Source organism: Haliotis cracherodii, unplaced genomic scaffold, assembly GCF_022045235.1.
Source record: "Haliotis cracherodii isolate W230 unplaced genomic scaffold, xgHalCrac1.p SCAF_13, whole genome shotgun sequence".
In the NCBI taxonomy this organism is placed as follows: domain Eukaryota; kingdom Metazoa; phylum Mollusca; class Gastropoda; order Lepetellida; family Haliotidae; genus Haliotis; species Haliotis cracherodii.
The window spans coordinates 9,473,777-9,499,822 of NW_027266268.1; the positions used below are offsets into that span (position 1 = coordinate 9,473,777).

General features: G+C 46.7%; 1 protein-coding gene across 1 annotated transcript in view; it reads right to left on the minus strand.

Moving 5' to 3' along the window:
• Nucleotides 1–1,725: 1,725 nt before the first annotated feature.
• Nucleotides 1,726–26,046, minus strand: part of LOC139459590 (fatty acid-binding protein, liver-like) — a 50,226-nt gene continuing 25,905 nt past the window's right edge. Inside the window, exons 2-4 of the mRNA XM_071241149.1 lie at nucleotides 6,227–6,405; nucleotides 3,307–3,417; nucleotides 1,726–2,299 (exon numbers count right to left, since the gene is read on the minus strand). Coding sequence (XP_071097250.1) covers nucleotides 2,249–2,299; nucleotides 3,307–3,417; nucleotides 6,227–6,405 — 341 coding nt within the window. The 3' untranslated portion in view covers nucleotides 1,726–2,248. The remainder of the gene's footprint in view (nucleotides 2,300–3,306; nucleotides 3,418–6,226; nucleotides 6,406–26,046) is intronic.

Consider the following 26,046-nt stretch of genomic DNA (forward strand, 5'->3'; position numbering starts at 1 on the left):
CAGACAACGGAGACCATATCTGACCAGGTAGACTATGCCAGACTACGGAGACTATATCTTACCAGGTAGACTATGCCAGACTACGGAGACTATATCTTACCAGGTAGACTATGCCAGACTACGGAGTCTATATCTTACCAGGTAGACTATGCCAGACTACGGAGACCTTATCTTACACGGTAAACTATGCCAGACTACGGAGACTATATCTTACCAGGTAGACTATGCCAGACAACGGAGACTATATCTTACCAGGTAAACTATGCCAGACTACGGAGACTATATCTGACCAGGTAGACTATGCCAGACTACGGAGACTATATCTTACCAGGTAGACTATGCCAGACTACGGAGACTATATCTTACCAGGTAGACTATGCCAGACTACGGAGACTATATCTTACCAGGTAGACTATGCCAGACTACGGAGTCTATATCTTACCAGGTAGACTATGCCAGACTACGGAGACTTTATCTTACACGGTAAACTATGCCAGACTACGGAGACTATATCTTACCAGGTAGACTATGCCAGACAACGGAGACTATATCTTACCAGGTAAACTATGCCAGACTACGGAGACTATATCTGACCGGGGAGACTATGCCAGACTACGGAGACTATATCTTACCAGGTAAACTATGCCAGACAACGGAGACTATATCTTACCAGGTAAACTATGCCAGACTACGGAGACTATATCTTACCGGGGAGACTATGCCAGACTACGGAGACTATATCTTACCAGGTAGACTATGCCAGACTACGGAGACTATATCTGACCAGGTAGACTATGCCAGACTACGGAGTCTATATCTTACCAGGTAGACTATGCCAGACTACGGAGACTTTATCTTACACGGTAAACTATGCCAGACTACGGAGACCATATCTTACCAGGTAGACTATGCCAGACAACGGAGACTATATCTTACCAGGTAAACTATGCCAGACTACGGAGACTATATCTTACCGGGGAAACTATGCCAGACTACGGAGACTATATCTTACCAGGTAAACTATGCCAGACAACGGAGACTATATCTTACCAGGTAAACTATGCCAGACTACGGAGACTATATCTTACCGGGGAAACTATGCCAGACTACGGAGACTATATCTTACCAGGTAAACTATGCCAGACTACGGAGACTATATCTGACCAGGGAGACTATGCCAGACTACGGAGACTATATCTGACCAGGGAGACTACGCCAGACTACGGAGACCATATCTGACCAGGTAGACTATGTCAGACTACGGAGACTATATCTGACCAGGGAGACTATGCCAGACTACGGAGACTATATCTGACCAGGGAGACTATGCCAGACTACGGAGACCATATCTGACCAGGGAGACTGTGTCAGACTACGGACACTATCTGAGACTACGGAGATTGCCAGAAAACGGAGATTGCCAGAAAACGGAGACTATGCCAGACTATGCTAGACCACACAAGAGCTCCCCGCAGACTCTTCCCAATCCATGTTATTGTAGCGGCAATAAAATTTCCGAGTCCCGTGATGGGATTCGAACCACGGACCTTCTGATCCGAGTTCGGACGCCTTGTCCACATGACCAAAGAGGTTAATCCCGTCAGCAATCTGACAAGGTAAGGATGTCATCTGCGGGATGACTCCACGCCCTGCTACAGTATTTTCAAGTATGATTTGGGATTATTTCAGTGAAAATCAAGAAAGAGACGCAACAAGGTTGACGAGTAAAGACCGACGAGTTTATTAGCATTTTACTTGGAACAGGTGCTTGACATAAGTTCCATGTCCACGTTACCATGGCAACAAAGGGGTCCGCCATAGCCCACGCACACGATAAGACAGAACGCTGTAGCGTAAACAAAACAACATCAACAACAACGACAACGACGATGATGACGAGGACGACACAGACTGCGCTGTGCGGACGTCGACACCAGGATGAAGAAGCATTCATCCCCATGTCCAATGACGGGCCGGTCGTGTACACCTGCTAAGTGGGTTCTCTCCCTCAGATCGTTTCACCGCTAGGGATCGTCACTTCCTGTAAAGGGAGACAATCCACGTAGACCCCGCGAAATGTCACACGGTAATGAGAAACGTTTATCCAGCAATGTTCAGCCGTCACGCGGCGCCCAGAAAGTCACTGTGTGCAAAGTATGGAACGTTCAAATCTTTTCTGCGCACTACGTCATAGATTCGTGTTTACACTGCGTCAGCATTTGCTGCAGTTGAGCACAAGTTGAGTCCATCAAACACGCACGTACGTTGACGTCATCACATTCCCCTTGTAAGTAGTCGTCTGCAAGAGAAGATAACAAGGTGATAATCATCACACGCACGCACGCATTTACGCACGCACGCACGCACGCAAGTCCACTCAACATGATCGATACGCTCTAGGCTACACGGGGCACAGGTGGCCCAGTCGCTGGCCCAGTCGTCTAAGGCGCCGCGATTCGCTGAGCAGAGTTGCGTCCCTTGGGCCAGAAACCTATGATTGTGGGTTCGAATCACGGTTCGCCCCGATTATGTTTCTAGGTTTGTCAGCACCATACCCGTGGTCGTGGGCTTCACCGAAGTGATAAAGGTCCGAGACCTGCCTCACTTCGGGCTTTTCTCCCACATTGAGCTGACATGCCGTGATATAACTGGAATAATGTTAAAGGCGGCGTTAAACCCATCTCACTCACTCACTCACTCACTCTAGGTGGCACAGTCGACCAAGTCGCCGCAATTCGCTCTGCAGGGTTGCGTCACTTGGGCACGCCTGAAACCTAGGTTTCTAGATTTGTCAGCACCATAGCTTTGCTCGTGGGTTTCACCAAAGTGGTTACCACCTAAGAAGGCCTACATCACTTCGGGTTTTCCTCCCACATTAAGCTGTCACGCCGTGATATAACTGGAATAGTGTTCAAAGCGGCGTTTAACTATAGATGATCTACTGGGATGGGTCTTTTGTTGATGACACTACCATCTAACTTTAACCTCAAGTACAAGTGAGTTTAGTTTAACTCTGCTTTGAACAGTAATTCAGTATTTTAACGGCATGTCAACTTCGTGTTGAGGGCAAACCGGAAGTGATGCAGGTCTTAGACGTTTACCATTTACCATTCTAGGCTCTTACAAAGTTAGAAACATAATCAGGACGAAACGAAATTCGTACCAATCATCATAGGTTTCTAGAACGCCTAATTGATGACTCTACCACAGCGAAATGCGGCGCCGTAGTCGACAGGCCCCATAATAAGCAATGATTCATAATCTTGTATATGTCCATGTGACTACCACGTTACGAGGAATACTTACGACAAGCATCTTCCCGGAGTCTTGTAACTGTCTCATGATCTGCATCTCGTTCTCCATCTCTGCTATCTTGTGGGTCTCTAGGAACCTCCCGTCCTGCGCATTGATCACGCTCTGAAACAAACGAGCGCCAACTTAGTACAGGGTAATTCATTCAAATATTTTGGACAGCAGTTATGTAACTTTCGTATGTCAACCTGCAGTTCAAAAACCGAAACCGAAAGGGTGACTGAGTAAATATTGTCAATCAGTTATATTGTAGCTGTGTAAATAATGAAGTCTGGACCAGACAGACCAGTGACTAAGAGTATGATCAACGATTCATGCAATCAATCAGGGCGTGATGACACACAAACCATACAAGTAACCTGGCCACCCGCCCGTGAAGATCCGGGGTGGAATAGGTCTTCAGCAACCCATACTTGCCGTAAAGAGGCGACTAATGGGATCGGGTGGTCAGGCTCGTAGTCTTGGTTGATGCATGTCATCGATCCCAATTGCGTGGATCGATACTAATGATATCAATCACTGGACTGTCTGGTCCAGACTCTATTGTATATAGACCGCCGTCATATAGCTGGAATATTGTCGAGTGCGGCGTCAAACAACAAACAAACAAACAAACCTGGCCACCCGATGCTCCTTAGTCGGTTTCTGGTGAATGTGTACCGAAGCCTGTGATCTCTAACACATAGCAGTAAATGAGAGGAGCTTGTTATATCTATGCAGTGGAGGAATAACACGCCATGCCAATGCTGTTCCCTTGCACAGGGGCACGAGTGGCCCAGTCGTCTGATTATAAAGCGCCGTAATTCGTTGTGCAGAAGACCCGTGAAGATTCCGGGGTAGAATATGTCTTCAGCAACCCATGCTTGCCGTAAAACGCGACTATGCGTGTCGTAAAAGGCGACTAACGGGATCGGGTGGTCAGGCTCGCTGACTTGGTTGATGCATGTCATCGATCCCAATTGCGTGGATCGATGCTCATGATATCAATCACTGGATTATCTGGTCCAGACTCGATTATTTACAGACCGCAGTCATATAGCTGGAATATTGCAGAGTGCGGCGTTAAACAACAAACCAACCAACGTTGTGCAGAGTTGCGTTCCTTTGTTATACAGCTATATATCATGATCAATGGTTAGTTTTAAATGTACGGGGGCACGGGTGGCCCAGTCGTCGAGTTGCGTCCCTTAGGTACGCAGGAAACCTATAATCGTGGGTTCGAATCCTGGGTTGCCCCGATTATGTTTCTAGGTTTGTCAGCACCATACCAGTGCTTGTGAGTTTCACCAACGAGGTAAACGTCCAAGACCTGTATCACTTCAGGCTTTCCTCCCATACCAAGCTGACCAAGCTAAGAACGAACCTACGGCGCAAACACTACCAATATATCATATTGTTGCAAACAATGACAGAGTAATGGCCACGAGTGGCATTTTCAATATGGCTGCCGAGACGGACATGTTGTTTTGCGAGACAATGCTGCCAACGGACGACCGGTCATGGCTTCAATTCTCTTCTACTTTCGTTCTAGGTGAGCTAAAAATCTCTTCTATTATCTTAATGGTCAGCTGCGATGTCTTTGAAACCCCTATAAAAATTACGAATTTAGTAGAGAACTTTGTACAATGCAACAGCCGTATCGTATCTGTGCTGAGCCTCCCCTCCCTGTGTTTAGTATGCCATAAGACAGCCAGAGAGCTTCCAGATCGGTCTATTAACAAGCTGGCATCTGCCCATCCACGGTTTTTCGAGCCCCTATTTAAAACTGTAAAGTTAAGAGTTAGACACCCCACCCAGGTCGCTGGCTAATTACCACAGATTCAAGGTGAGCATTTGTGCTTAGATTGTAACCGATGCGATCCCGTCTCAATTACTTCAAGCTTTCATTTTCAAAAACAGAAAAAGTAAGTTTCAGTAAAACTTGAAATATGGCAGTGTGTGTGTCCTGAAACTTCCGCTAACGAACCTGTGCAAACACTGCCTGTACATTTAAATGCATGCTTTAAAACTTCACATAGATCATTAAATATACCTTTCTATATAATAACGTCATATACAACCACACATAAATTATGATATGTAGATCTAAGCCTAGAAAGCACCATCTATATCCATGTCGCAATCCCGCAATCCCGTAACATTTCTCTTTCAAGTGAGTGAGTGAGTGAGTGAGTGATTTTAAAGCCACTTTAAGTAGTATTTCAGTAAGATGGCGTTTCAGCGAATACGGGAGGAAAGTCAGATGTGATGCAGGATTTGGGCGTTTGCCTCATTGGTAAAAATAATGGGCACTCGGTAAGTGCAAGATTTAAGATTAGGTCATGTATTTATATGCTCAGAAATCGTTGGCAATGTCGGAATAATGTCCCGTCCGTCCAAGCTGGATCGCGTTAAAAATTCTACACCTGATCAGTAGTATGCAAAGCGTGTTCTCGAGTTTTAGACACATGCATACACTTCCTCCACTGGGATGGGGATGAAGCAAAGGATTACGGCTTCGTTGTGTCATTTATATACTTCCCGTAACGTCAATAGGGGCGGTCGGGTAGCCTAGTGGTTAAAGCGTTCGCTTGTCACGCTGAAGACCCGGGTTCGATTCCCGACATGGGTACAATATGTGAAGCCCATTTCTGGTGTCCCCCGCCGGAATATTGCTAAAAGCGGCGTAAAACCATACTCACTGACTCACTCATAACGTCGATATTACGTTATATATTTTTATATCTAGATCACGCCAGCATATCTATACCGGACACTGCAGCACATATGTCGGTGCCAAGGAAACGCCATTCAGCTTTATACTAAGATGAGGTCATACCTCTATTTCAACATGACGTCACGGACGTCGATTTAAAGGTAACGTCGTATACTCCTACTCCAAGATGACGTCATCTGTTATAAAGCACGTATCTACCTTCATGGGCGTTCCGTCAAGGTTGGCGGATTCGTAAGGTTCCCCCATCTTGAACCTAAACTGTCGCCCATTGGGGACGTCTGCCACGCCCACGTCGATGATCCAAACGTCCCCGTCTTTGTTGTAGGAGATGACGGTTTTCGAACTCTTGTAGAACGCCGTCTTGTCACTGGTGAGACCTTGAAGAAAATACAACACGATGTTCAGCTACATATTGTCATCAACACAACACAACGTTCAGCTACTTATTTTCTTCAGCACAACACAACACAATGTTCACGAGTGATCCCGATCGCATCGTCATGGTGCTGCATACCAAGGATAATAATAAGACAAGATTAAGGACCTGTTCTGTACCGGAACCGCTATGGAGAGATAAGTCTAGAACCCTGGGGATCTGTTCTGTGCCGGAACCCCCATGGAAAGACAAGTCTAGGACCTGTTCTGTACCGGAATCTACATGGAGAGACACGTCTAGGGCCCTGGGGACCTATTTTGTACTGGAACCCCCATGGACAGACACGTCTAGGACCCTTGGGATCTGTTCTGTACTGGAACCCCCATGGACAGACACGTCTAAGTCAGTGCGGACCTGTTCTGTACCAGAATCTACATGTAGAGACAAGTCTAGCACCCTGGGGGTCTCTTCTGTACCGGAACCCCTATGGAAAGTCTAGGGCACTGGGGGCCTGTTCGGTCCTGGAACTCCCATGGACAGACACGTCTACGACACTGGGGACCTTTTCTGTACCAGAATCTACATGGAGAGACAAGTCTAGGACCCTGGGAACCTTTTCTGTACCGAAGCCCCCATGGAGAGACAAGTCTAGGACCCTGGGAACCTGTTCTGTACCGAAGCCCCCATGGAGAGACAAGTCTAGGACCCTGGGAACCTGTTCTGTACCGAAACCCCCATGGAGAGACAAGTCTAGGACCTTGGGGGCCTGTTCTGTCCTGGAACCCCAATGGAGAGACAAGTCTAGGACCCTGGGAACCTGTTCTGTACCGAAGCCCCCATGGAGAGACAAGTCTAGGACCCTGGGGGCCTGTTCTGTCCTGGAACCCCAATGGAGAGACAAGTCTAGGACCCTGGGAACCTGTTCTGTACCGAAGCCCCCATGGAGAGACAAGTCTAGGACCCTGGGGGCCTGTTCTGTCCTGGAACCCCAATGGAAAGACAAGTCTGGGACCCTGGGAACCTGTTCTGTTCCGAAGCCCCCAATGGAGAGACAAGTCTAGAACCCTGGGAACCTGTTCTGTACCGAAGCCAACAATGGAAAGACAAGTCTAGGACACCGGGGACCTATTCTGTCACAAATACCCTAGGATAATCGCAGCTAGCTTCAGAATCACCTTTAACAAGACATAACTTGTCTATCAGAAATTGCCAGGAATGCGTCTGCCCGCAGTGCTACTAATGGATAGGTTCCATGTCGGGAGTCAACTTCTGTCCGAGCTATAGGCGGCAACCAGAGAGTATTATGTCATTTCCACCAAATGCCAGCGCTAGTATACACGTTCCCCTACATACTCCAGTAATAGCTGACGACACAGAACAGATTATTACTGGGTAAATATATCCACAGTTGGTAATCTTAGCCGAATGACATTTCCAGGTTCGGCCAGCAAAGTATTACATAGAGCACTGACCTTTCTGATAGAGAGTGCCAGACACTCATTCAGTATGTCAAGAGATGGTTTGAAGCTGTTTATTGTGATCGATAACTCTTTATATTCATGGAGTAAAGTCTTGCTCAACGTCATGAAGTACAGACGCCTCCCAGAGAAAAACGCGGCTTAACTTGCTGTCTTCTTCAGGGCGTTGTTGCGTTGCTGTCAAATACTTGTGATGGGCAATCAGTAAATGTTATGTACATGAATATTTAACAAAAAATATTTCTACATAGATAAGGCCAGTTAATTTATTTTGTTTCTTATCACCGACTGGTCCTAAAACCCCACCCCACCCCAAAGTTTAAAAAAAATGTTACCATGTTAAATTCGGTTCACGTTCCGAAACATTTTTTCATTCTGAAGTTGTACTTTTTAATGTAACCTGTCCCGATGTCCTATCATTCCGCGGGTGATTTTGCAAACCAGGGAAGGCTATGAGGACTTGGGGGAAGAACAATTGTGAATTTAAGTTAGAACAGAAAAAAAACATCGATTTGTTAAAAATTAATGATGAAAAACAAGAATTATTTGTGTGGTCTGTCATGGTAGTGGCGGTGAGCGAGTACGGGTCACGTTGTCAGTAGCACAAACTCACAAGGGGACAGTGAGAAGTGCTGGATCAATATCGAGACTTCATGTTTGAGACCTGCATGATATTTCGTCTAACAGTAAATTTTCACACAAACAACTCGCGTAGGGTGTCAGATATACATGTTTAAAATAATCGAACAAATTAAGTTTGTTCTGGCTGTAAGTAAAGGAGTTATGATCAATTACGGAACTGGTCACGTTACTGCATGTCACGTTGACACACGCGCACCTGGCACGCAGCGCACGCTCCATTCCGCGGATGATAGTGTCGTGTTCCCGCGCCTGGCATAGCTGCTGCTTCTCACAGAGTAGAAGCCACAGCGGACCGCCCCTCACCACTGAACGATGGCCCCGGGTTGCGAACATCCCGTGGGGTCGTGTTGCGAGGGTGGGCGGGGTGTCCTTTAAAGTTTAACGCCACATAGCTAGAAAAGAATCTAAACTTTGATAAAATAATTGGGATAACTGCTTATCTTGTCTCCGCAGAAATGTTGGAAATGTTAAGAGATGCACGCGCTGGCAGTCGCCTCTTGCCAAACCGTGCCTGGAATTCTTGGCTCCCTCTGGGGGACGAGCTCGAGACTGGGGAGATGCCAGTTTGAAGAGGGGGTGGTCTCGTGGGGATCTCGGGACCCCGGTGGGGACCGGCGATCGAGAGTAGGGGAGGGTAGGGGCTGCGATGCGGATTTTCATGTTAGGATGGGTGGTGGTGTGTTTGGTTAGGTTGTAGCTTTGTGGGTGGTGCGGTGCGGTGCGGTGCGGTGCGGTGCGGTGCGGAGCTGTGCGGTGCGGTGCGGTGCGGTGCGGTGCGGTGCGGTGCGGTGCGTGTTGTAAGATGCGGTTTGCCGCGCGGTGCGGCGCGGCGTATGATGTGTGTTGATGTGCAAGTGGAATGACCCTGCGTTGTGTTGTCGGTTAAGATGAGAGGTCGGCGGAACCAGAAACGGAGATGAGCTGGTGGAATGTACTTTTGTACAACAACACAGACAGCAGGACCCCGAGCTGCAGATACACGTGGAACAGTCACAGATCGTCGTGCAGTGGGGAAGATCCACATCTTGCAGTGCACATCTCACGTCGCTGGTGAAGTCGGATACGGCCTTCCACGACTGCTTTGTAAATATAATTTCTTTCCTTGTACTGATACTTTTTGTAAATCTGATAAACCGTCACTTAAACGGCAAAGATTAAGTTGTTTGGAATTGCCCTATCGTGTTATCTTCTCTGTAAACTGTGGAAGAAGGCCCTCTCCCGTTGAGTTAATGCGTCTTGCTCTGTGTGGCCGGCGAATTCCTCATGTGTTATGACGTCAGATTCTATCGCCATGATCAGCGTTTCAACGCGTCATCTTTCCAACAGCCATAAAAATGGTGAATTGTAAAATGTTATCAGTAGAAAGGATATGTCTCTGTGGCAATGAGGTTTTGTTTTTTTACCAGCAAAATAGCACAATCTGAAAGAAGGTGCATGCCACGTGCACTCACGACGAGCTGGTCCGCACCATTTCCGCGAGCATTGTATATCTGAAGGGTCCGACCAGTCGATATTCTGAGGGAGAGTTTCAGAATGTATTGAAAGTTTTATATCGTTAAGAAAATCCTAAGTTTGCCTCAGTCAATACAAAAAATAAATTGTTTATTGGATGACCTGATTGTCCCAAACGGTGGAGGGCAACATTCGGTTTATTCGGTTAACGGCACGCCAGCTCAGAGGAAAGCATCCTAAACGTTAAGCGTACAACATACATAGTGTAGCGGACAATTAACTTGCAACCCACAGCGTACAATGTATACAGTGCAGCGAACAAGTAACACGCAACCCACAGCGTACAATGTACAGAGTGTAGGGGCCAATTAACACGCAACCTACAGCGTACAATGTACAATGTTCAGCGGACAATTAACACGCAACCCACAGCGTACAATGTACAGAGTGTAGCGGACAATTAACACGCAACCCACAGCGTACAATGTACAATGTTCAGCGGACAATTAACACGCAACCCACAGCGTACAATGTACAGAGTGTAGCGGACAATTAACACGCAACCCACAGCGTACAATGTACAGAGTGTAGGGAACAATTAACACGCAACCTACAGCGTACAATGTACAATGTTCAGCGGACAATTAACACGCAACCCACAGCGTACAATGTACAGACAGCACCGGACAGTTAACAGGCAACCTAAAGCGTACAACATACAGACAGCAGCGGACAATAAACACGCAACCCGCAGCGTACAACATACAGACAGCACCGGACAATTAACAGGCAACCCACAGCGTACAATGTGCAGCGTATAGTGGACAATTAACACGCAACCCACAGCGCACAATGGGCAGCGTACAGAGGACAATTAACACGCAACCCACAGCGTATAATGTACAGACAGCACCGGACAATTAACAGGCAACCCACAGCGTACAATATACAGACTGCAGCGAGACAGTTAACACGCAACCCACAGCGTACAATGTGCAGCGTATAGCGGACAATTAACACGCAACCCACAGCGTACAATGTACAGACAGCACCGGACAATTAACACGCAACCCACAGCGTACAATGTACAGACAGCACCGGACAGTTAACAGGCAACCCACAGCGTACAACATACAGAGTGGAGCGGACAATTAACACGCAACCCACAGCGTACAATGTACAGCATATAGCGGACAACGACACTGGACTTATTGGCTGTCTGAATTGTCCTAATTTTTCAGTCCCAACACCATATTATTTTTCCTTCCGCTCAGCCCTTACTGTAATGGTAAATGTACATTTTCTACATTTTCAGGCCTACTTTCTCACTGGGGCTCCTTTTCAATTTATGTTGCTTGTTTCTATCAAAATTACATATTTTCAGAAACTAAGCGTAAGTCTAGGATTCTCCTCACAGTGATTGAGAAGCATGTCCACGGGCTAACGTCTCGTGTGGGGTCAGATTAGACCAGCAATCAATAAAACATATTGAATCAAAATCAAATTATCTAGCTCTAAATCCCCACACGAGGTAGCGTGCTTCCCATATCCCCGCCAGGTATCCTCTGTATGTTTATAGGACATTTGGTACGGTAACTCGGACAAATGACGCAGCGCGGAGTTCATTACGCCCCGAGAGCGTCTCAATAACTGTCATCTTCGCAGTGATGTACAGCATAACGCCATTCATAAACAACGCGACTAAGATGGGAGCTCTCACCACGATGTGTGCATCCTCTGGCCTGTATGCGTGTGCGTCGTCTGGCTTCCGCGCGGGCGTGTTTGTTTATGTCGTCCAGCCAGTGTGCGTGTGTGTTCATTTCCGTGTGAGCGCGTATGTAACGTCCAGCCTGTGCGTGCGCGCGTTTCGTGTGTGTGTGTGTGCGTGTGTGTGTGTGCGTGTGCGTGTGCGTGTGTGTGTGTGTGTGTGTGTGTGGTCTGGCCTCTCTGAGCGTGCTTGTGTGTGTCTCGTCTGGCCTGTGTGAGCGCGTGTGTGTCGTCTGGCCTCCGTGAGCGTGTGTGTGCTCACGTGCGTCGACCGGCCTGTGTGGGCGTATGCGTGTGATCTGGCCCGAATGCGCATGCGTCGCCTGCATTTGTGTTTTATTGTTATGTTGACTTTTTTCAGGAGATAATATTAGTCTGAATACAAGAATATGTGTAAGTGTTTGTACAATCATCTCATGACGTGTATATCATGTGTGTTGTCTGCTCATAGAGTGTATATCATGTGTGTCGTCTGCTGACAGCGTGTATATCACGTGTGCCGTCTGCTGACAGCGTGCATATCACGTGTGTCGTCTGCTGACAGCGTGTATATCACGTGTGCCGTCTGCTGACAGCGTGCATATCACGTGTGTCGTCTGCTCACAGAGTGTATATTATGTGTGTCGTCTGCTAACAGCGTGTATATCACGTGTGTCGTCTGCTGACAGCGTGTATATCATGTGTGTCGTCTGCTCACAGAGTGTATATTATGTGTGTCGTCTGCTGACAGCGTGCATATCACGTGTGTCGTCTGCTGACAGCGTGTATATCATGTGTGTCGTCTGCTCACAGAGTGTATATCATGTGTGCCGTCTGCTAACAGCGTGCATATCACGTGTGTCGTCTGCTGACAGCGTGTATATCATGTGTGTCGTCTGCTGACAGCGTGTATATCACGTGTGTCGTCTGCTGACAGCGTGTATATCATGTGTGTCGTCTGCTGACAGCGTGTATATCACGTGTGCCGTCTGCTCACAGAGTGTATATCACGTGTGTCTTTCACTCACAGGGTGTATATCATGTGTGCTGTCTGCTCATAGAGTGTATATCATGTGTGTCGTCTGCTGACAGCGTGTATATCACGTGTGCCGTCTGCTAACAGCGTGCATATCACGTGTGTCGTCTGCTGACAGCGTGTATATCACGTGTGTTGTCTGCTCACAGAGTGTATATCATGTGTTTCGTCTGCTCACAGCGTGTATATCATGTGTTTCGTCTGCTCACAGAGTGTATATCATGTGTGTCGTCTGCTCACACCGTGAATAGCAAGTTTGTCGTCTGAGCATATCGTCTGTACCATGTGTGCATCTGCTAATAACATATATATCACGTTTGTCGTCTGCTCACAGCGTGAAAATCACCTATTGTTGGTGCCGGCAGACGACGGGCAGAAACTACATCCACCAACTCGGCTACTGACTATCACATATGGTTCCATCTTGTCCTCTGAGCCGGCGTGAAACACCTACGTTCTCACAGATACAGATGCATCTATCGCCCCATAGCCTTTAATTACCACTTGGGGGCGTTGTTGCCGAGATGTTATGGCTACATGTGCTCAGGTATTTTGCATGGTGACCTGAAAGTGCCGACCCACACTGTTAGAATGAGTGGCAAGGCGGCGTACGGGCGGCGCGGGGCGGGAATATCGGCTTCATTTAAAGACAGGTGCCCAGACTTAATAGACGGATGGGTTTGGGTATTGAAATAGATGATAAACTGAACAGGTTGGTTCCTTCGAAACTGGATCCAAAATCGGAGAATAAATGATACACAGCTTGTTTATGTGCAGCTGTCGATAAGGTACAGCGATATCCTAGGGTATATTAGGTAAATGTATCATTAGCCGTGTGACGGCCTGGCAGGTGGCTCTGGGGCATTTTATACAATAAACAATCTAAACCGGCTTGTGGTGAAGAAGTGTGTGTGCTCGGTTTACCCCAAGACTTGACAGGTAAATCTTGCAGGTAATCCCTAAGACCAGCCGTGCTCCACGTGGGAGTCCGACAATGAGACAATCGATACCTAAACTAACAGGAACTGGGTTCGAATTCCAGATTCACCGTGATTATGTTTCTAGCTTTGTCAGCACCATACCCGTGCTCGTGGGGTTCACCATATTGGTAAATGTCTGAGACCTGCTTCACTTCCGGCTTACCTCAAACACGCAGCTAGGTCGCCGTGATATAATACTGAAATACTTGAAACACAAAGCGGCGTTTAACGTACCTCACTCAATGTCGTACGTTAGCTCCGTATATACCGAAGTCGGATGTAGCGAACTGCCGACTTGGACGATCACGTAGCTCACACGCCTTTCTCGATCACGGTTACAATTTGGAACATGTAAATAGTAAGCCAATACGCTGTTCACACATTTAAAATTGGACGTTCAATTATTTCACCAGCCTGCCTTTTTCGTAGTTAGTGTGAAGTGCTTATAAGGAAACGTCACTTCTGATTTCAATTGTTTAACAATATTTTAATAATATTATTTTTTTAAATGACACAAGGTTGTCAGATCATCTCCCAGTGTTTTATATCCCTGGTCAAATAACATAAAAAAGGTAATGAAATTGGATTTGTGAAGTTGAAGATACTGAAGACCTGGTGATTCACTTTCAGGTTCACTACAGTGTGCCTTTATGCCCGTGTTCTGGGCCTACAACAAAATGAATATCTCATCTTGAGCACCATAATAATTCGTCCGGTCCTGGAGCAAGCATTTACCCGGTGCCGCCCTTTTTCATTTCCAAGTACCTGTGCCATGTTAGAACTGACATAAGTATAGGTTTTCGGTGGGTTGGGAGACTATACATATACACAAGATACGCTTCTCTGTTTCGCAAAGTAAGTGATTATGCAATATACAACCCTCATGATGGGAGAGCATCGTTAATAGTCATCATAAAGACCGCCTCCGTGGTCTAGTGGTGAAGCGTCCGCCCGGAGATCGGAAGGTCTGGGGTTCGACCCCCGACCGCGTCATACCAAAAGACTTTAAAAGATGGTACTTGTTGTTACCCTGTCTGGCGTTCGGCAACAAGGACTAGTCGGCTCAGAGTCAGGATACTGTGTCTGAGTGGGGTATTCATGTTAAAATGCGGCATGGTATCTCAGTGTGCTAGCACTATAAATCGGCATCAGTCCGGACTAGTACAGGCAGCCACACAAACACACACAGGTACATGCATGTCGCTATATACTCGTAAGTGCAATAATCTTGGACGCGACGTTAAACCCCATTTCACCTCACCTCACGATGGGAGAGCTTCGATAACTCCCCTTCATGTTTGAGCCTTATCAAAAGAAGATTATGATTGGCAAGAATAACTAAATGTGCTGCATTACTTGGACAACGAGTACAATGGCTAATTTGTCGTGAACAAGCAAGGGGCGTATGTCGCATTTCGATGTAAACGAAAAGAAGTTTTACACCGATTAATACAGTATATATACTGAATGAATGAGTATGGTTTTAGCAATATTCCAGCAATATCACTGCGGGGGACACCAGAAATGGACTTCACACATTGTACCCATGTCGGGGATCGAACCCGGGTCTTCGGCGTGACGAGCGAACGCTTTAACCACTAGGCTGCCCGACCGCCCCGTATATATACTGAGCATAAACAAAGAGCTATAGCAACATAAACCGTAAACTCCGAGTTTCGAGTTATTCTCTTTCTTATCCTTAATCAAATTTAGTGCAAACGTTTCCAGATCGTATTCCCAACCAAATTCAATATTTCTACCGGATGTAACCCAAAAGAAATGTACCCGGACGTAACAGTAAACAAAAAACGTGACTGGGCTCCTGTTTATCTAAACTGGTGTGAAAAGCGTTAAGCTTGCGGCGCGTACCAGCAGTGTGACCAGTTTATAAGCAAGCAACTTTTTTCACGGCACATCGGATCGTGTAAAATACTAGTAGCTCGCTGTTACCATTCCACTTTAGCATATCAGTTCCACTTACACAAACACAACATGCAAAATGAAAGAAATGTGTTGTTGCACGTAATACATTAACGTTATCAAATAGTTAACACTTTTAGAATGTCAGTTAAAAATGTCACGTGAGTCAGAGCCAGCGTGTTGAGTTTTGGCGTAACGCTACAGCGACTCAGTCGCCAATTGTAAAAATCTCGAACATAAAACGACGTCAGACATGCAAACCGTGGCCACACCTGGATGATGTATGGATCAATGTGGAATATTTGTCATCAAGTTGCAGTTAGTTATTCTATATCTGAATCCTGATTTCTGTCTTGTTCTTTGTCCACACCTGCACATGGATGATAGACTGCTAGAACTAACGAATAAAAAGAAGTTCATGCGAGCAACGAAAGGCCGAATTATTAATAGAAAAAGTGTAATTTCCATGAACATAACCAAACATTTTTGCCCTTTATCGTTTTTTTGTTTCTTTGTTTCTTCCTTGTGTTAAGAAAATAATCGAGCCTGTACCAGACATTCCAGTAAAAGACATCATGGGAATAGTTCTACGTAATTTAAGAGCAATGACATCAACCAAGTCGGCGAGCCCACCCCCAACCCCCATTAGTCATCCCATACGACAAGCATAGTCGACTTTTATGGTAAGAATGGGTTCTTGAAAACCTATTCTAACCCGGATCTTCATATGTTGGCGCTTTGACTGGAAGTGAACCGATCTGACTTCATGTCTCCCTGACACCATGATGTCATGATAACATGGTATCCTGACACACACTCTGGCGCAGTGGTGACTCGGCATAACACCACTGCCACACATGCTAATTTGCATATCACATGACCGGACATTTCTCTTGTTTGTAAGCAAACGCGCGTATTCAGAAATTTGGGGGCGCTTTACATATTGTTTTGCATAATTATATAGATATGCTACCGCAACCGCGACAGTGAGTTGCGTTACAATATATATTTATACATCAAAGTGACCGTATCGCTAGCTCTCCGTTGAGCTTCGATGACAGCACGTGGAGCCGTTAAACCAATGTAAACAAAGGATAACTACGCAAAAACAAGTAGATTTTCACGTATTAGGATACTTTCCTAATGAATCGTAACCATTCTTTGACATTTGTTTATGAAAACGTGTAGACTTGTCAAACATGAAACGGATAAAAAGCATAATTATGCAATATCTTGAATGGACTGTGAAAGATGTGACGAATCGTCACATGGCGCTGGCCTGTGGCAGAGGTACTATGCTGGCTGCCGACCGCAAGGAACTCTGGGTAGGAGAGTGATCCTGACACTGACGTAATACAATGGCATCGTGACGTCATAACATGCCACCATAACACAATAACACCTTGACTTCTTGCCACCACCATGGAGGCAGAGGGGCAGCGTGGTGGTTAAAGCGTCCGCTCCCCACGCCAAGGCTCGGGTTCGATTCCCACATGGGTACAATGTGTGGAGCCAAATTATTGATGTCTCCCGCCGTATTATCGCTGGAATATTGCTGGAATATTACTGAAAACGGACTAAACCATACTCACTCATGATACCGTGACGCCACAAGTTGAATGACGCCACGGCATCCCCGTGTACCCAACAATACACTAAAGACGTCCTGGTGGGTGCTGGTTCTGCTGTATCGCTACACACATTTACACCATGTCGGCTCGGCGGCGATAAGCACCGTGCCCACCTTTATCACCTGCCCATTAGATACATTCCACTGAATGACGGTATATGAATGAACGGCGGAAACATTATACGCCTTTATCTCCTGGTAACACAGGCGGTGAAAAGACTTATCTCGTAAGCCAATATTCAACACTTAGAATTTACGTAAATAAAGTATTTTATGAGGAAAGCTGTCACTTGGGCCAAAAAACACGATAACCACTTTCCCTGTGAGCTCAGCACGTCGTTCTTGGTATGCGAGAACAGTGTCTTGAGATTAGAAAGTTGGCACTTCCTATAGTATCGAATGGCAAACCACTCAGTTAAACGTAAACAGTTCAATTTCGTTTTAAATCGTCAAAGACATCAAGGAGGACACGCCCCCGGGGTGACGGCAGTACGAGCCGGACAACAACACGAGGCTTGAATTATGTAAGGGGCGTAACCGCGTAAGAACTTCCGGTAGGTCGTGCCCGGGCTTGTGATGAGAGGAGAGCTGGGTAATCTGATACTCCAGTCTGTTTGCATAGTTAAACTACAACCCTGATTGTTTTGTCTGTGTTGTTCCCGCCTCGCCCATTTTACATTCAAATGATGTTTTGAAAGATCCTGATGTGCAATGGCTTTTAAAGGAATCAGACTAAACGGCGTAAGCGTCACAATGTTCAAAGTGGAGTGAATCTTGAACGAACACTATCCCTCTTAAAAGGATGCAGCGAAAAACGACAACTATACGACCAAAAACAAATCTGACCAGTTGACAACTTTTCAGGACCAACCAAGATTTCATTACTCTACACCTGCTTTGTGTCATTCTCAGACTAATTAAGAATTGACTTCAGTATAGTTTGCATCATTTTCCCAAGGCAAGAGAGTTAACCGACTTTAAAAGTCCAGTTACCACCCTTGCCGAACTAGGCTCGACTTCCTGGGATCGATCGTAGCGGAACCAGTGACTATTACGAGTTATGGCCCTTCTATGCCTCTCCTATGGACCAATCAGATTCCACCTCTCGTATCACTTGCACTTGCTTCATACAAAATGGCGGTGCCCGGTCAAGACGATCTGATCGATGATCAAGATCTATATTGTGATAAAACGGGTCTTACATCGCCAAGTACATCAAATCACGTGAGCACCTTGATTAAAAACATGAAAAGATTTAGAAAATATCTGTTGACAACGAGTTGTTGCACATCTTTGCAAATCCTGCATGACAGTTTACGAACGGATTTCGATTTCGTTGCGCGATTGTGATTGGACTATGCATAGACTCGTTAGTCCAGCTAATCTTTAACTCCATAATACCAGCCAAGTTCGGCAAGGGTGGAAACTGGACTTTTATAGTCAGTTAACTCACTTGCCTCAGGAAGATGCTTTTGCATCGGTGGAGGTAAAAACGTAGCGGCTTTACGCAAGTGAGTGAGTGAGTTGGGTTTAACGCCGCTTTTAACAGTATTGCAGTTATATCGCGGCGTGTCAGCTTAATGATGGGAGGAAAGCCCGAACTGATGCAGGTCTCTGACGTTTACCACTTCGGTGAAACCCACGAGCACGGGTATGGTGCTGACAAACCTAGAAACATAATCGGGGCGAACCGGGATTCGAACCCACAATCATACATTTCTGGCGTGCCCAAGGGACGGAACTCTGCACAGCGAATCGCGGCGCCTTAGACGACTGGGCCACCCGCGCCCCCCGCTTTACGCAAGGTGTGCACACTGGTTTGTCATGTTATTGGCCACTAGTTGTGTCTGATTCGTAGTTACCTGGCCGCGTGACACAGCTGCAATATCACTCAGTGCGTCGTAAAACAACATTCACTAACTCACCCCAAATATTCACGATCCAACCAGTCGGCGCCTCATTTTCGTTATTCATGATCCAATAGGTTTTCGGCATATCCACTGATATTCAGGATCTACTGAGATCTAGCCCTGTCCAGTTCATCAATGTTAAAGGTTGAGCAATCATCACCACTATTATGTCCGTCATCGGCCGTGTGCTAGAAATTTCTATAAAAACTAACACAATCTGATAGGTTATTTGCGTGATTGCAACACCACACAGGCCAGTGTCTGAACTGGAGATAATTGTGATGCCATTTTAACACGAAAGCCGATGTTAAACGACCATTTCCTCTGTATCTGGGAATAAATGCTATCTCTTGAAAACACACCTATTGAAGACCCTGCCAAATCGGAAATGCTTCTATTTGAAGATGCTAGGTCACACTGACATTTTATTTGCGGTAGATCAGGAACAAGTAGACCCATGGTGGCCCGTGACGTCACCGCATGCAAATCATGCGTGCGTTAAATAGAAGGAGGGTGCAGGTCACCCACTTATGCTTTCCAACTATTTAAAAAAAACACACACCACTTTTCTCAGGAGTTATAAATTTCAAATCATATCTATCCAATTTATTTTAAGAGACTTTTATAAGTACAAGCCCGATTTTAAAGATTAACTCAGGTGTTCTTCCCGTGGGTAAAACCCTTAGAGTAATTACTCAGCCAAGATGGCGGGACCTGAAATATGTCGTCGTGTGGTTTACAAGGCTTGATGGTAAACAATCATTGTGCAGTATGATGTCTATACATGCAAACACTTAACAACTGGATATTTCAGGACGCTAACACGGAGAAGTTAATTAAAACTTTGGGAAACTCAAGTCTTTTAATGTGAAACAGGTTATTGCCTGACGGCGCGTCACTGTAACGGAGTCCGTATCCTATCATTCTCCCAAAGCCCAAGGGATGTGATCAGCGCCAAGGCATGCTGGGAACTTGGACATATTGTTAACTGTGATTGGCTTTCCCCAATTCGAAGGGAGACAGGGAGATACCATGGAACAAAAACGATTGACGTACCACTACAAACTGGAGGACCGAAACCTGAGGTTTCAATTATGTTGAAAACTATGCTAATCTGATTTCTGTTTTCAGATCTTGGAAAATTGCGCTGTGGCTGTGTGACCTTCACATTCGTGACACCATAATATTGTCCTTGTCTTTCACAGCAACAGCTGATGTGGTTTCTGTAGCCGACGCCGAAGGAGAGCAGTAGGTGTTGAAACAGTCGGCTCCGATACATCTGACCTACATGTGTACGATGAATCAGGGGAGGTAATTCCAAACACACCTCACCTGCAGATCTGACGTGGCGTTGTGTTTCAGCCACATAGGTGGCAGGCAAACCACGTGGGCAGTAGCTGCACGTGCAGCACAGATGTCAACAGGTCGTCGAGAGCGGCGTCCTCGCCTCCTTCATCCGACACGCCGACTACGACGTGATGACAGGAGCATCATCAACACACACGGCGATCTACCTAGCCTCTTGTGGAGCCACGCCCATACTTCAGGCAAGGGCGGATCCAGTATTTTTTTATAGGGAGGGGTCCAAAATATCAAAATCCCTTCTCAGTCGATTTTACAGCCTACAACATACATTTAGTTTACAAAAGGGAGTAGTAGTAGTAGTAGTAGTAGCAGTAGTAGTAGCAGTAGTAGGTTGTTTTACACGAAGATCAGCACGTGTCCATATGGTTATTCGCTGACGCGTGTCGGGAGGTGGTGAGATGTGCTGACACGTGTAGGGATGTGGTGAGATGCGCTGGCACGTGAAGGGAGGTGGTGAGATATGCTGACACGTGTAGGGAGGTGGTGAAATATGCTGACACGTGTCGGGAGGTGGGGAGATATGCGTCCACGTGTCGGGGAGGTGGTGATATATCCTGACACTTGTCGGAAGGTGGTGAGATATGCTTCAACGTGTAAGGAGGTGGTGAGATATGCTTCCACGTGTCGAGAGGTGGTGAGATATGTTGACACGTGTAGGGAGGTGGTGAGATGTGCTGACACGTGTAGGGAGGTGGTGAGATATGTTGACACGTGTAGGGAGGTGTGAGATGTGCTGACACGTGTCGGAAGGTGGTGAGATATGCTGACACGTGAAGGGAGGTGGTGGGATGCGCTGGCACGTGGAGGGAGGTGGTGAGATATGCAGACACGTGTCGAGAGGTGGTGAGAGATGCTGACACGTGTCGAGAGGTGGTGAGATGCGCTGGCACGTGAAGGGAGGTGGTGAGATATGGTGACACGTGTAGGGAGGTGGTGAGATGTGCTGACACGTGTAGGGAGGTGGTGGGATATGCTGACACGTGTAGGGAGGTGGTGAGATATGGTGACACGTGTAGGGAGGTGGTGAGATGTGCTGACACGTGTAAGGAGGTGGTGAGATATGCAGACACGTGTCGAGAGGTGGTGGGATATGCTGACACGTGTCGAGAGGTGGTGAGATGTGCTGACACGTGTAGGGAGGTGGTGGGATATGCTGACACGAGTCGACAGGTGGTGAGATATGGTGACACGTGTAGGGAGGAGGTGAGATGTGCTGACACGTGTAGGGAGGTGGTGAGATATGCTGACACATGTAGGGAGGTGGTGAGATATGGTGACACGAGTCGAGAGGTGGTGAGATATGGTGACACGTGTAGGGAGGTGGTGAGATGTGCTGACACGTGTAGGGAGGTGGTGAGATATGCTGACACGTGTAGGGAGGTGGTGAGATATGCTGACACATGTAGGGATGTTCGTTTGTTCGGACACGTGACAGGTTAATGCCTCTGATTTTAGAGCCGGGTGCCTCATTTCTGACGGCGTTTCGTTATCCGTTTTCGTCTGAGAATGTGCAAACAAGAGTCTTTATGAAATGAATTTATTGACATTATCCTTCGTTGTGAGATAACCTGCACGTGGTTGTGTCCATATTGGCTCCAATATATCCATGTAATGTAACATCAGCTGCTCGTTTGATTATCTTCATACAAACAGTGATAGTTCTGTCGTTATCAGCCTAAAACTTTCAATACAGGCAACACAAATATCGAGTCAAGTTCTCACACGCCACCACAAAAGGGAAACTCTACAACAGCGCATGTGTGTATTAAAATGGCGCAACAAATGATCCCTTCGTCTCCGCAGCTCCACGCAGCAACGTCACGTGGCATGTCGCCAATAGAGCGGACAGAAGTATGGTGTTTTTTATAAGTATAAACTCATTGATTTTTACATAGGATCAGAGGACCGTCTTCTATACACTATTGACGTTTAGGATTACCGGGGTTAACAGGCCTCAACCACATCAGCCCAACCGAGAACAATACTGAATGTGGTATTGCCACAAACGGGAGGCCAAAAGCTTCATTTAAATACTTCAAACCCCACCTTGTTCTGTCCAAGTTTAACTAAAATTTCATGACACTTATCAATCCAGCAGGCAACGATTACCGTGACACACAATGTCTCACGCAAGGCACTTGTTACAACACCCAGACATGGTGTCCACCTTTAACTCTTTGATTTTAGATGTGTGACACTATGGGACACTCTAGAAGTGGGCAGACAGACACCCTGTGGCGCTCTAGAAGTGGACAGACAGACACCCTGTGGCGCTCTAGAAGTGGTCAGACAGACACCCTGTGGCGCTCTAGAAGTGGACAGACAGACATCCCGGGGCTCTCTAGAAGTGGACAGACAGACACCCTCTGGCGCTCTAGAAGTGGGCAAACAGACACCCTGTGGCGCTCTAGAAGTGGTCAGACAGACACCTCGGGGCTCTCTAGAAGTGGACAGACAGACACCCCGGGGCTCTCTAGAAGTGGGCTGACAGACACCCCGGGGCTCTCTAGAAGTGGGCAGACATATACCCAGGGCACTCTAGAAGTGGGCAGACAGATACCCCGGGGCCCTCTAGAAGTGTGCAGACAGATACCTTTAGACACTCTAGAAATATGCAGACAGATACCAATGGGCACTCTAGAAGTGGGCAGACAGATACCAATGGGCACTCTAGAAGTATGCAGACAGATACCCATGGGCACTCTAGAAGTGGGCAGACAGATACCAATGGGCACTCTAGAAGTGGGCAGACAGATACCAATGGGCACTCTAGAAGTGGGCAGACAGATACCAATGGGCACTCTAGAAGTGGGCAGACAGATACCAATGGGCGCTCTAGAAGTGGGCAGACAGATACCAATGGGCACTCTAGAAGTGGGCAGACAGATACCAATGGGCACTCTAGAAGTATGCAGACAGATACCAATGGGCACTCTAGAAGTATGCAGACAGATACCAATGGGCACTCTGGAAGTGGGCAGACAGATACCAATGGGCACTCTAGAAGTATGCAGACAGACGCCCCGGGGCGATCTAGAAGTATGCTGACAGATACCCAGGGCACTCTAGAGGTGAGCAGAGAGATACCAATGGGCACTCTAGAAGTGGGCAGACAGATACCAATGGGCACTCTAGAAGTGGGCAGACAGATACCAATGGGCACTCTAGAAGTATGCAGACAGATACCAATGGGCACTCTAGAAGTGGGCAGACAGATACCAATGGGCACTGTAGAAGTGGGCAGACAGATGCCAATGGGCACTCTAGAAGTGGGCAGACAGATACCAATGGGCACTCTATAAGTGGGCAGACATATACCAATGGGCACTCTAGAAGTGGGCAGACAGATACCCATGGGCACTCTAGAAGTGGGCAGACAGATACCAAAGGGCACTCTAGAAATATGCAGACAGATACCAATGGGCACTCTAGAAGTGGGCAGACAGATACCAAAGGGCACTCTAGAAATATGCAGACAGATACCAATGGGCACTCTAGAAGTGGGCAGACAGATACCAATGGGCACTCTAGAAGTATGCAGACAGACGCCCCGGGGCGATCTAGAAGTATGCTGACAGATACCCAGGGCACTCTAGAGGTGAGCAGAGAGATACCCATGGGCACTCTAGAAGTGGGCAGACAGATACACATTGGCACTCTAGAAATATGCAGACAGATACCCATGGGCACTCTAGAAGTGGGCAGACAGATACCAATGGGCACTCTAGAAGTGGGCAGACAGATACCAATGGGCACTCTATAAGTATGCAGACAGATACCAATGGGCACTCTAGAAGTATGCAGACAGATACCCATTGGCACTCTAGAAATATGCAGACAGATACCAATGGGCACTCTAGAAGTGGGCAGACAGATACCAATGGGCACTCTAGAAATATGCAGACAGATACCCATGGGCACTCTAAAAATGGGCAGACAGACACCCCGGGGCTCTCTAGAAGTTTGCAGACAGACACCCCGGGGCTCTCTAGAAGTGTGCAGACAGACACCCCGGGGCTCTCTAGAAGTTTGCAGACAGATTCCCTCGGACGCTCTAGAAGTATGCAGACAGACACCCTAGGGCACTCAAGAAGTAGGCAGACATACAATCTTGGGCACAAAAGCTTGAACACAATAGCTGGGACACAGTCCTTGCTGCGCCATCACTACGGAGATTAATTTGCTTCGCTTAACAAACCCATAACGAGACGTAATAGTGCCCATTTGAAAGATGCTTAATTTGGAATAACTTTGACCTTGACCTTTATTGTCTTCATTCATTAATTTCGATACATGCATTGATAGCGCACACAGCACAAAGCACACAGACTATCAGTTACTACGAGACGGGAAAAGCCTGGCCAGTAGACGCTTGGGGATGTTTGCCTTGGTCCTGTTAGTAGCAAAAAAACCTGATGAATCATCAGCATGCCCAGGGGACGTGTGCACATCATTGGGCGGCACGATTGGAGATCACACAAATTACATAATTCCTATTTTTTTATGGAGAAATAATATGTTGGCGCTTCCACCAGTTAGACAATCAATGTTTGATAGACCTAATTTCACGGCCAGGCAGTGCGCAAACACATGAGGTCAGGGTCACCCGGCCATCCATGAATGTCAAGGTCATCGACTGCAGGACGAAGTGATTGATTACGCTTGTTTAAGTCGGCAACAACGGTTGAAACATCACAATTATTGACGACAACGTAATCATCTCAAACAAACCAATAACTTCTATTCAGAAGCCGGCTTTAACTAATAAAAGCTGTCTGGAAATTGATTCCTTTCACAATCCAAGCTTCGATTCTGTTCTCGCACATTAAGGCATCTTGTTTCAAATCCCGAAATATGTTTTGATTTGGAATACGTGACCACTGAAGTGTGTGATTTAAACTAGTGCTAGGGAATTATTAGGTTTTATCTTTTTGTACTTGGCCGCTGACTTCAGCAGGAGTTGCCATGTCATGAGTGGATGGCGTATGATGGAGGAGACGGGGCTTGTGTGTGGGGGGTGGGGTGGGGTTGATGTTGGGGTTTGGGTTGGGGGTAAGGGTGGGTGGGGTGGAGGGGGGTGGGGGTGGAGCATAACCAGAAATAAGCATACTAGATTGTAAGTGAGTCACTATTCAAGCTACACTACCGGGCCAAAGAAAGCTACACACAAAAATTAGAGTTGGCCAAAGCGTTACAAACGTTAACGTCACAAACGTTAACGTCACACCGAAACACTGCAAACTGTGTACCCGTATCAAACACATCACCATGGAATAACCCTTTCTTCTTTGTTTCATTTCCAGCCACCATCAAACAAGAGTGTAAGCTTTCTTTTGCCCGGCAGTGTATATAACAGCAGCATGTACTAATCAAGGGATGGCCGAGAAAAACATTTTTGTTGTTGTTAACATAATCACGAGGAAATATTCACGACGTCGGGTTGGGATGGACGTAAGTGGGGTCTGTGCTGAATGAAACAACTC